Here is a 12,427-nt window from a genome sequence, read left to right on the forward strand (position 1 = left end):
TCTTATTGTAGCGGCTGCTTGGAGTTCAACACATTTTAACAAGCGCTCTCTGGTCCCAGTTCCTTTTACATACTTTGACGATTTTCCTGGTGGGCAGAAAATACACACTATCTCAAGTACTGTCGAAGTAGATGATGGGGTTATTTATCTCAGTGATCTTGGCATCCGTTTCTTCATCGCTTTTCTTGTTTCCAGCTTCTACAAATCCCATTTCAATGTGAACAGTTTATGACATCTTAGATGATAGTGTTGGAAGTTCGCCCTCTTGTAAAGTCTTGACAATTTTCAAAAGGTGCTGATGCTGTCTCAGTCTCGCTGCCCTTAATAGTACACTCCAGGAATCCAAATCCGTGGGTGATGTAAGATTGGTGGGGGATCATTATCAGTGATAGGAATGATGCATTCAGGTGCCATTGAATATATTGTCAGTTGAATGCTCCATCATGTGATGACTGATGACGATCTGATTTTTATTTATTTATTTTAAACTGAGAAAAATTTAATTTGTTATCATCGTAGCTGTACTCGGACAATGCATGTAATTAATTTGCTGCAATATTTCAAACTTCCTGGAAGTAAAATGTTATTCTTAAATAAGCCACACAAATAATTAATGTTTGAGAAAACTAGTACTTAAAAATATTGCGAACCAGTTCAAAATTAATTGGTAAATAAATTAGAATTCTTAAGTAAATTAAATGTATATTATCTTTTCAGAGAAAAAATATGAGAAAGTACCTTAATTACCGATATTTCACCAGAATATTATAAAATTAACAAATAAAGACATGGTCTGCATGATGACGGATAAATAGCAGTTGTCCTAATTTCCAAGTCTGCCTAAACTGCCATAATGTTTTTGATAAATTTAAGTTTAAAAAAAAAAATGATCAGGAAGAACAATAATATGTTTTATATGTAACATGCATTATTTGCCCCCGTTGGACTTGGTCCGAAACGGGGGCTTATGGATTTGGTCTCGATTTTTGTGCCTGTGTGTGCATCCACAACCATATCTCAGACATGTCTGGACCAATTTTATTCGTACTTGGCACAAAGACAACACATGATACTATACATATGCACTTCTTTTTTTTCAACATCAGATCAAAGATGGTCGACTGGTGGCTATTTTAGTTGAAACCCCCCCCCCCCCCCGGTGTCGAACACGTCCTCATCCCTTTCTCGGGCATGCATATACCGATGTTGTTCAAACTTGGGACACAGATGAAGAACGATGCCTTCCAGAAGCATGTCGTTTCTTTTTCGAGATCAGATCCAATATGGCCAACTGGCGATTTTAGTTGTAAAAAAAAAAAAACCCCGATGTTGAACACGTTCTCAACCATTTCTCGGACATGCATTTACCGATGTTGTTCAAACTCAGCACCCAGTTAATGAGTGATGGCTTACATATGAATGTCAGTTTTTTTTCGAGATCAGATCCAAGATGGCTAACTGGTAGCCATTTTGTTCCTTAAATGTGTCCCGAACCATTTCTCAGACATGTATGGTCTGATTTTGTTCAAACTTGGCACAAGCACAGTACTGTACATGTGCCCTCACTTTATTTTGTGATCTGATCAAAGATGGCTGACTGGTAGACTGGTGGCCATTTTAGTTGTACATAAATATGGGCTATCCCTTTAACTCCATACCTGCACAACAAAATTACTAATGCAATGGGGGCTATGACATTTATGTCTTTTTTACTTGTTTGTCCAAAGTTACTTTGGATGATTTGTATCGCCTGAAAATGAAAGCAAAACTCAGAACGGAATTATCATTGTGATGAATTATACATTATTGTACATGCAATAGATTAAAGACTTAATGTATTATTTCCCACTTATATTTGTTAGTTAGTTATTCAATTTTTTCTCATCAGTAAATAATCATTTGACACTTCAACCTTGGACCCAGTTACATAATTATATCAACACATGAGGTGCTGTGTCTTGTATATGTAAATTTTCCATGCTATTCATGTGACACTGCTCCCAGGCAAAAATGAGTTCCTCAAAGAGGGACCCTTCAAATGAAACTAATGAACCTTGGCCACCCTTTTGGTACCAACTGCCCCATGGACCTCACAGACTACCTGAGATGTGTCCTAGATTACTCAAGGAATGTTTTTCCAAGATAATGCTTCTCGCAAAACAAGCATGGCAAGCCTCAGCTGCACAGGCTTCACTTTTAAGCACTGTTACTGAAAGTAGAACTTTTCGAATAACATTTCATTTGTGTTTGGAATTACCTTTGTATGAGCTTGGTATTGTTGCTGCCTCTCATCATGCAAAGGTGAAGGGTTTCGTCTCATAAACATCAAATCAGTCGATGTTATTTGTCGGTTAATATCGAAAAACTGTAGCCACATTTCAATTCTGTATATAAAGACAAATATTCAAAACATAATTGAAGAAATAACTAGAACAACCTTCGACGTCACAACGTCACCGGTGTGCCTCCGCCCACATGATTACATCGTTATACATTATTGTACCAAGTTTGATTTAAATCCCTGAACCCAGATTTAAAATATTAAATAATTCTGTCTGCCAGACAGACCATGCAGGCCTGGTGTTGGCTTAATGGTTAGGGTGGTGAGCTTTGGATCCTTGGGTCCTGAGTTCAAATCCTGCTCAGCTGTTGAATTAATACCAGCTGGGGGTTAACTTGGCCTGTCATCCTTCCAAGGTCGGCAAAATGAGTGCCAGCTTGCTGGTATACTGTGTCGGAGTGGCGACCCATCCTGGATTGTGCCCAATAGCCAAGGAGACTGCTGAAGCAGCACCAATGCTCTGCAAAGAGTATGGTCCCAATCTCCTCCTCCTCAGACCATGCATCCAATAAGGTTGAAATTTAAATCATATATTCCACTGTGAACTCGATCAAAACTGACATTTCACATCGATTGATGAAGTGGTTAAAGAGAAAGATTTTTAAAATAGAATTTCGTTCAAACCAATATGGCTGCTAGACAATGTGATCTATTAATTATTTGTGAACACCCCAGTATCCCCAAGGCTTGGGGAACATGTAAGTGAAGTTTCCCCTCGATCTGTCAAGTCATTCTGAAGATGAAGGTTTGAAGACGTTTATTCTTCAGAGTCATCGCTGCCAAACTATGTCACCTATGACGTCATAGGTGGAGAACCTTTTGTTCCTCATAGATAGGCGATCATACCTGTAATGTTTTGCCTCAATATGTTCAGCCGTTACAGAGAAGAAGATTTTTGAAGGTTTCATGTTAAAAACAAGATGGCTGCCAAACCACTTGACCGATGACGTCATCAATTTTTTTTGCCAATTACAATTTTCCCTAGATGACCTCAATTTTCATACTGATCAGATAAAGCATTTGACATATGCATTTATGAGGTCATAACGAAGCCATGTATAACATCACCAAAAAATCACACTTGTTTCTCTCATGTTGGACTCCACATGTGCCAAGTTTCAATTTTTCCCATGGAGCAGTTTTGGAGACACAAAGTCCAAAGTTTTTCTTTTTTTCCAAAATGGTTGCCCCACCACGTGAACGATGACATCATAGTTATCACAAAACATTCTACATGAGTAGTTGGTTGCATCTATGGTCAAACTTTCGTGAAATTTCTATGGTAAAAAACAAAACAATGCCGCCCCACTTCGATACAACCCCGCTTTGATCGGGAGCCTGACCCATGATGTCCTCTTTATCAAATCAAATTCAGAATGGGTGGCCGATCATGTCTTTGGAGTTTCACTTTGATGGGATAAGGTTTTTTGTCCAACATGGCCGTGAGACCATGTGACTGATGATGTTGAAATTTTCAACACATATTCCCCATGCCGAGTCGATCAAATTAAAGAAAAAATAATTCGCTGAAACTGCTTAGCCTTTTGATGAGAGGCTTTGGAATGATGATCCACTGCTTTTGCTGGAAATATTTTATTTAACAATGACCTCATCAGTCACATGATGTGGCAGACATGTTGGTTTTAAGGAAATAATTAAACAATTATTTCTCTGAAACCATTTAACCGATCAATACTACACTTTGCAGTTATGATCCACTGCACTTGCTGCATACATTTTACTTTAAAATTACATCATCAGCCATGTGGTGTGGCAGCCACATTGGTTCCAAGGAAAATATTTTAAAATTCTGTTTTGGATACTGCTTTCGCGATCTATGCGAATCTTTGCAATTGTGATCCACTGCCCTTGCTCCATGTAATGCTACATGTTTCATATTGATCTGTTAAGCAGTTTTGGAGAAAAAGGTTTTTTTAATTTTCAGTTTTCAAACTAACATAGCTGCCAAACCACATGACCTATGGCATTGAAAATTTGGACTCTGCTCAGGATTGGGTGGAGATGATGTGTGTGAAGTTTCCTTTTGATTGGATAAGGTTCATTTTTCTATCCAATATGGCTGCCACACCACGTGACGTATGACATCATTTCCACACTGTATGCAGTTATATTGTTTGATGATACTTTGGAAATTTTGCTTTGATCGGATAAGCAGTTCCAGAGAAAACGTTATTTAACAATTTTCTTCAATCCAATATGGCTACCGAACCACCTGGCATCAATTATTTTTTATCACCCCAGTATCCCCAACTCATGGTGAACATCTTATATGTTATTTCCGAGTTTGTGGTTTCGTGTCGCGCTATCTTCGACTTTGTTCTGCGCTCAAGTAACGTGATATTTGGCTTACATTATCTCAAAGACCATATGAGGTGCATGGTACAAAAAAAAGTAAATAAAATGGTTCTGAAACAGTGAAATCGTATTCCACTTACTGCATTAAAGTAAAATTACTACTGATACTCTGCATCAGTTCCTTTCTCAAACACACCCACCCCAACATGTCGCGCAGAGCGCGGGTTATGCTAGTGTTTATAAAGTTTCCCCTCAATCTGTCCAGCCATTCTGGAGACCATTTTCGAAGGTTTTCGGATAAATCCAAGATGGCGACCAGACCTTGTGACCTATGACGTCGTAGTTGTCAAACTTTATTCAGCATGGTGAATCAATCATTTGGGTGCAGTTTCACTTCGATCTGTAAAACGGTTCTGGAGAAGAATAGTTTTTCCTTAAAAAAAAAATATATATATATATATATATATATATATATATATATATATATATATATATATATATATATATATATATATATATATATATATATATATATGGCTGCCAAACCACGTGACAGATGACGTTATCATAATTTATTTTGTGTTCACATCTTTCCCTGGATGAACCATTTTCATGCTGATGGGATGCAGCTTTCTTTGTGTCATATTCACTGTGATACCACTTCACTTATGACGTTATCATCAAATCACTCCTCTCCCCCATGTTGAGTAGTTGCTAGATGCCATTTCAATTTTTTCCATGCTGTGGTTTAGGGGATACAGAGGTCAAAAGTTTTCCCGTTTTTCCAACATGGCTGCCACCCCACGTGACCGATGACGTCATAATTATCATCAAAAAATTATGCATGAGTAGTTGCATCAATGATGAAAATTTCGTGTCAATTGGATGAGCGGTTGCAGAGAAAACAGAGAAAATTCGCATGGATGGGCGTACGTACATACGGACGGATGGACAACCCAAAGAACATAATGCCACTGACAACGTTGTCACCGGAGACATAAAAACCTCTTGAGATAGAAAATATGCAAAAAGAAAAAAAATCCTCCAGAGTGCAGGGATTGTCTCTTTGCATTGGCATGAATGCTTATCAAGGAGCTGTATTTTACATGAGATTGGCTTTCATATTATCAAGTTTTATGAACAAATCATCATCAAATAATGAATGTGCCATTTCATTTGTACTGTCTTATCAACAATTGCAGACACCTGTTTGTGCCTTAGAAATGGAAATTTCATTTAAATATTTATAAAATTTGACAACAGCCAAGAAAAGCTTTGACTCATGATTTCAGTTATATTGCTATTGTATTGCCAGTGAAGGCAAGGTTCACCATGCAGATTATTAATCTGAGTACATCTTCCTCCGTGTTGTTTCTTGCGCAGATCAACGCCCTGTGGATGACTCACTTTGCAAAGCGCAGAAACCAACAGAAGAAGAACTGTGCTCCATCCCTTGCCCAGCAGACTGCCTCGTGTCTGAATGGTCTACATGGAGCTTCTGTGTCCCTCAGTCATGTCCTACTACCATACTCACACAACCAGGTGCAACATCACACTATCAATTGATGAACTCCTTATTTGGTGCTTTTCATTTGGGATTATAATCTCAAAGTGCTACAAACAAGGAAAAGGAAGGAAAAATGAGCTGTTAAAAACATGGGATTTTAGGAGACATTTAAAAGATTCACATTGAAAGAGATTCAAACAAAAGAATGATTTCATAAAACACCAATTTACATACCTTCATTGTTAATGATTTAATAGCACATATGAGTCACAATGCCTCATATAATATTGATAGGCTAGAAAATTTACTACGACTGCTTAACTGTAACTGCAGTTTTCTTTTTTTTTTTGAAGTATAGTTTATCAGCAATTGCATTTTCCCAAAAATACTTCACAGGCACCATACCTGGAAAGCATGAGGGTGGCAGTTTTTAGTCATATCTCACTTTCTGGGAAATCAAACCATTGGAATTAAACGCCTTACAATTGATGGATGATGTCTGATAATAGAGTACACCTTTTTGAAAACACCTTTTTGATGGAATTGCCCAGCAACTCTGATTTAAAAGGCTTACATTATGTGTGCAGACCGTAAATGCTCGTATTGTATTGTGGTGGATAAAAGATTACCAGTAAATGAGATCCCAAAAGAATTATCCATTTCCTAACATGTCTCAGGTTAGATGGGATATATCATTTAATGTCCTATTAATCCTTATGGTCATGCAATGAAACTCCATACATGCAATGAAATACTTTACAACACAAGTGTCCAAAGATGCACTATAAAATATTTTTTATCAACATAATTTTATTGAGTTCATTATTTGAATTTATATTGGCTTTTTCTCCTTTGTTTTTAAATGCTGCATTTCAGAGCCAGCTTCTCTTCAATAACCTTTGTTTTATGACAAAATGTGAGAAGACACAATGATTCTTTAAGATGTAATAAATATATTATTAGCCCCCGTTGGACTGAGTCCGAAACGGGGGCTAATGGATTTAGTCTCGATTTTTGTGTCCGTGCATGCGTGTGTCCACGCCCATATCTCAGACACATATAGAGCGATTTCATTCATACCTGGCACAAAGCCAACACATGATGGTGTACATATGCACATCATTTTGTTTGATGTACATGAAGCACAGTACATGATGGCATACACGTGCCCCTCAATTTATTTTGCAATCTGATCAAGGATAGCGGACTGATAGACTGGTGGCCATTTTGTGGCATGTGTAACCATAAATATGAGCTTGCCCTTTAACTCCGTTCAACAAAATTACTAAAACAACAGGGACGATGTATGACATTTTATGTCTTTTTTTAGTTGTTATCATTATTATCAGAATGGCTTTATTTATGGTTTATTTTTTCCAAAGAACAGAACACAAGGCTTATAATAAAATAGCCAGAGGTAAGGATGATAGCTAAGATGGATGCCCCAAAAGATAAATTTTGGATGAGTATTAGAAACAGTTTTGAAAACAGGCAGAAAAGGCAAATATGAGGAGAACCCTTTATCCTATGAAAATTAACTGTACCATTGTATATCGTCAAATATTGATAGTAAGTATTGTGGTTCGCCATTGTCATTCAAGGCTTACTCTGTTTGTTTGATCAATCTGTAAACTTCCCAAACCAGATTACTACTCCTGGTATGTCCTCCATGCTGGACCGAGTAATGACTAACTCTCCGTCGAATATTGCTTGTTCCTCTTCTCTCCCCATTCACTCTTCTAATCACTTTCTTGTCAAGGACCATATCTATCTGGCTAATGCAAGGGAGTAACCTCAATGACACATGATGTGGCTGTTCTTTCAGGCCAGCTTACATGGACTTCAATCTGCACTCGAACAAAAGGATTGGGCCACCATCTCCTCAGCACCCGATATTGATCCTGCATGGGAATACTTTGACAAAAGTTTACTTTCTGTCGTGTACTGGTTCATCCCATACTGTCTGTGGCCTTCTTATCCATATTTGAGACCCTGGTACATTGAATCCTGTGCGGAGGTAGTTGCATTCAAGCAGCTTCCTTTCTAAGCTAGGGAAGCTAACCCCACTGAGGATAACTTTCCTTTATTCCATAAGGCTTGTAACAAGTATGTCCATCCTGAAGCAAGCCAGAAAACATAATCTTGAAAATCTAACGACTGAACTAGACTCCAACCAGTCTCCTTCCTCCATGTCATGGTGGCACCTTGTCATTTCTCTCTCCCAAGTATGCTCCCCCTCCATCCCATCCCTCACCTCAAACAGCTGCATTTCAAACTTTGCCCGAGATAAGACAGAATGTTGAAACTCTTTCTTTGCCTCCAAATCTTGTCCACCTAACCCATCCTGCTCTGTCCCATCTTACCCCAATGTAACCACTGTCTACTGGACTCCGTCATTCTCACCCAAGAAGAGAGGAGAGAAGTACTGCCCCGTTTCAGTGACGGGCCCAGATGGCATTAGTGCCCTTGTTATCAAATCCTGCTCTGCCATTCTTGCTTCCCTTTTATGTGCCCGATTAGGTTATCCTTCTCCTTTGGTTACCTCCAGTCTGCATGGAAGCCAGCAAACCTCATTTCGGTCCACAAGAAGGGTGCAAACACAAACCCCAACAATTTTTATAGGCCAGTGAACTTCCGTCCAATTAAAAACAAATTCATGTATTCAATTATTGCTTCTGATGTCAAATCTTTCCTCTTATCAATCAACTCAATCAACAACCATCAGTTTGGATTCCATCATGGTCACTCAACTCTGGACATTATTCTGTTCCTTTCTCTCAGCAATGGTTGGAGGCCCTCAATCTCAAACAAGAAGCCAAGACCATTTCTCAGGCCATCTTCAGCAGGCATCGCAATCTGGCATCCTGCTTTTCTTTCCAACCTCTTTGCTTGCAATATACAATGCCACCTTCATTCTTGGATTTCTCACTTCCTTCGCTCATGCAGTCACTGCGTTGCTATCACTGGAACCCTCTCCTCCCCTCTCCCAGTGAAGTCGCAAGTTCTCCAAGATACTGTTTTGGGCCCAGTCTTGTTCCTTAAGGCCCGGTCACACCTTGACGTTTTAGCCAACGTATGCCGATTTTTGAATTTTTTTCTAAAACGCTGGCACACGTTGAATACGTTATGGGTAAGTTTTGATAACATTGAGAGCACGCTGAAAAACACTGCCATACGTCGTTGTACGCTGGCTTTAAACGTTGTACTTTTTGGTTGTCCTCAAATTTTTTCATGCTTGAAATTTCACGACGTATGCCGGCGTATGACTCACACGTTCTGCTACGCTGGCCACAAGTTGTATGCACGGTCTGCGATCATTGACAGACGTCAACACATGCTACTTGTAAGTTAATCATAAGTTGAGACACGCCGAGGTAATGTTTAGCATACCCGAAACTTATTTCTAACTTATGATTAACATGTTGTTGGCACGTTACGCGATCGTTGCCGCACGTCGACAGACGTTACTTTTAAGTTACTCATAGGCTGAAAGACGTCGGTATAATGGATCGTCCTTGCGTCAGCGTCCACGGCCATGGCCAGGACACTTATTTGCAGCATTCTTCAAACTTTTCTTCGGCATGACGAGGATGTTCACACTTCGATGTCTAGCTTGGATATGATTCCAATTGTCCATCGGCAGCGTCTATTTAAAATAGTCGAGTTTGAGCGTTTTAAACGTTCAGAAGAAACGCTTCAAATTTCCAAACCCAAGCGTCAAAAAACAAAGGCGAGTGACAGCAATTTAAATCGTTCATTGTAAACAATGAAAATAGTTGAGTGGTACCATTTAAAAGTCGTTGAGTGTAAAAAAAATCCAATTGTTGAGCGCAAGCGTCTACTTTCAATAGTGGAGTTTGAGCGATTTCGCACGTTCAATAGAAACGATTATAATTTCCGAGCGCCAGCATCAAAAAACAAAGGCGAGTGACAGCAATTTAAATCGTTCATTGTAAACAATGAAAATAGCTGAGTGGTACCGTTTTAAAGTCGTTGAGTGTAAAAAAAATCCAATTGTTGAGCGGAAGCGTCTACTTTCAATAGTGGAGATGCAGCCATTTAAATCGTTGAGTGGCAGCCTATCAATAGCAAACCCTACGTCACCGGCAAAGATAAACTGCCGCATGATATGGATAAGTTAGGCTATCGTTGGGCATAGTTTGTGAACGCCGGCTTCACGATAATTATTCGTTGGTATATCGTATCTATAAGTAATCAAAGCGCTCTATGCACATTATTAGTTCATTGTGCATTTGTCCAACCTGTTATGAATAGACCTAAATCGTAAAAACAAGCTATAGCTCATTGTTGAAAAAGCCCCATAAAAAATTAGCCGCGAAGAACTTCGAACAATGGTGAAAAGATGTCTCCTACCCGTGGACACGCGGACGCAAGAACGATCCATCATAACCCACACCCTCCCCCTCACACTCACCTACTACTGCCAACATGAACAAACTACTACTACTACTACTAATACTAATACTGATACTGATACTGATACTGTTACTGCTGACATGGACATCGACTCAAAAAGGACTCGAAAACACTGTTGGGTTCCCCTTTTATGAGCAGCATTTTTATATACCAATTCCCAAAACCGCTGGGAACACGTCTTTATATGGCAGTTGTAAGCTAGAAACACGTTCATTTATTTTTTTTTGTCGACCGGAAGACGTTATTGGAATACGTCTACATACGTCGATGTGTGTTGGGACTACGTAAAGAATTGGTTCAAAGCACGTCAAACATAAGTTAGAAATAAGTTTCGCGTAAAAAAAGACATTACCGCGACGTGTTTCGACTTATGAGTAGCTTATAAGTAGCGTTTGTGGACCTGTGTAAGCGTCCACATATCGTGTGTAAAACTTATCCCCATCCCATGCGGAACGTGTGTCATACGCCGAGTACGTCCAAAAATTTTGAACATGTTTAAAATTTCCTGACGTACTCTACTTACTACGATGTATGATAGCGTACTTTAGCGTTCTACTCACGTATACCAAACTTACTCATTCCGTATTTGACGTGCCCCAACGTTTTAGACACATTTTTCTTAGGTCGGCATACGCTGGCAAGATCGCCAAGGTGTGACCGCGATGTTGTCACTTCCATTTCTACGGCAGTTATGATTCGAATCGTTGTGCGTCAGCCTTTTAATAGGTTACGTCACGACATCGTCGGCGATGCGTGCAACGCGCTATGCCTGAGTTAGACTATCGTTGGGCATCGGTTGTGTTGGCCGACAACAGGTTCAGCATTCGTTGGTATAAGTTATCTATAACACAACGAAACGTTCTGTGTCCGTTACCAATGCGTTATACATAAGACCAAGTCGCTATGAATACGTCCGAATCTTTAAAAAAAAAACATCAAAAGTTTAACGTAAGCCAGCGTTTTACATACATTTTAATACGTTGCCATCGCTGACTAAAACGTCAAGGTGTGTCCGGGCCTTTATTAATATAAATGATCTCTCTCATGCTCTGGAAACCCCTCTCTTCCTTTTTGCAGATGACGCTACTTTGGAAATTGGTCATACACTACCCCCATACCTCTGCTGAGCAGCCAGCAGCTGCATCTCCCTCTGCTGATCTGGAAATGATTGGACTCTGATCTGATAAATGGAACATGTCCTTCAATCCTGGAAAATCTCAGTCTCACCCGATCACTCTGGAAAGATTGTCAAACAAACACACCTGTCTATTTCCTTGTTCGCCCACTGGAAGAGGTTCGGTCTCTTGAACTTCTCGGCCTCACCATCAGCCATGATATTTCCTGGGCTGACTACATAGCAAAGCTGACCTCCAAAGGCAACTGCAGTCTGGGCATCCTTCATTGATGAAAATCTTTCCTTGAAAAAAATTAGAGCTACTCACAATATACAAAGCCTTCGTCTGATGCTCAATAGGGTATCCTCTCTGCTATTTCCTGGTGCTCTAGCATCAAATACGCATGTCTGTCCTGGATTCTGTGGAATAAAAAGCTCTCAAAAATATTGGAATCTCCTGTGATGAGGGTGAAGCACATGGTCTGTTGCTCTCACATCACAGGCAGGTCGATGGTCTCTGTTTTCTACCATCTATTCTCCAATATTGCTACTTTTGCTCTCTCAGTCCTATGAGCCTCTCTCTCAACTCCAGGATGTACGTGTTCCTCCAGTAACTCCCTATTGGTTAAACTTACAAAATCCAGGATGAATGCACACCTCAGCTCTTTTATTCCTCGCTTCGCCTGACTATGAAACTTCTGTATCACTCTTC

The 12,427-nt window shown here is 39.6% G+C and overlaps 1 protein-coding gene across 1 annotated transcript in view; it reads left to right on the forward strand.

Annotated features, from left to right (window-relative positions):
• The window catches only part of LOC147029798 (thrombospondin type-1 domain-containing protein 7A-like), an 879,531-nt gene that overhangs the window by 596,683 nt on the left and 270,421 nt on the right, over positions 1 to 12,427 (forward strand). Inside the window, exon 8 of the mRNA XM_085872138.1 lies at positions 6,041 to 6,199. Within this exon, the coding sequence (XP_085728264.1) occupies positions 6,041 to 6,199 (159 nt within the window). The remainder of the gene's footprint in view (positions 1 to 6,040; positions 6,200 to 12,427) is intronic.

The sequence above is a fragment of the Eptatretus burgeri genome, chromosome 3 (assembly GCF_056783735.1).
Source record: "Eptatretus burgeri isolate ZD-2024b chromosome 3, Ebu_testis_v1, whole genome shotgun sequence".
In the NCBI taxonomy this organism is placed as follows: Eukaryota; Metazoa; Chordata; class Myxini; order Myxiniformes; family Myxinidae; genus Eptatretus; species Eptatretus burgeri.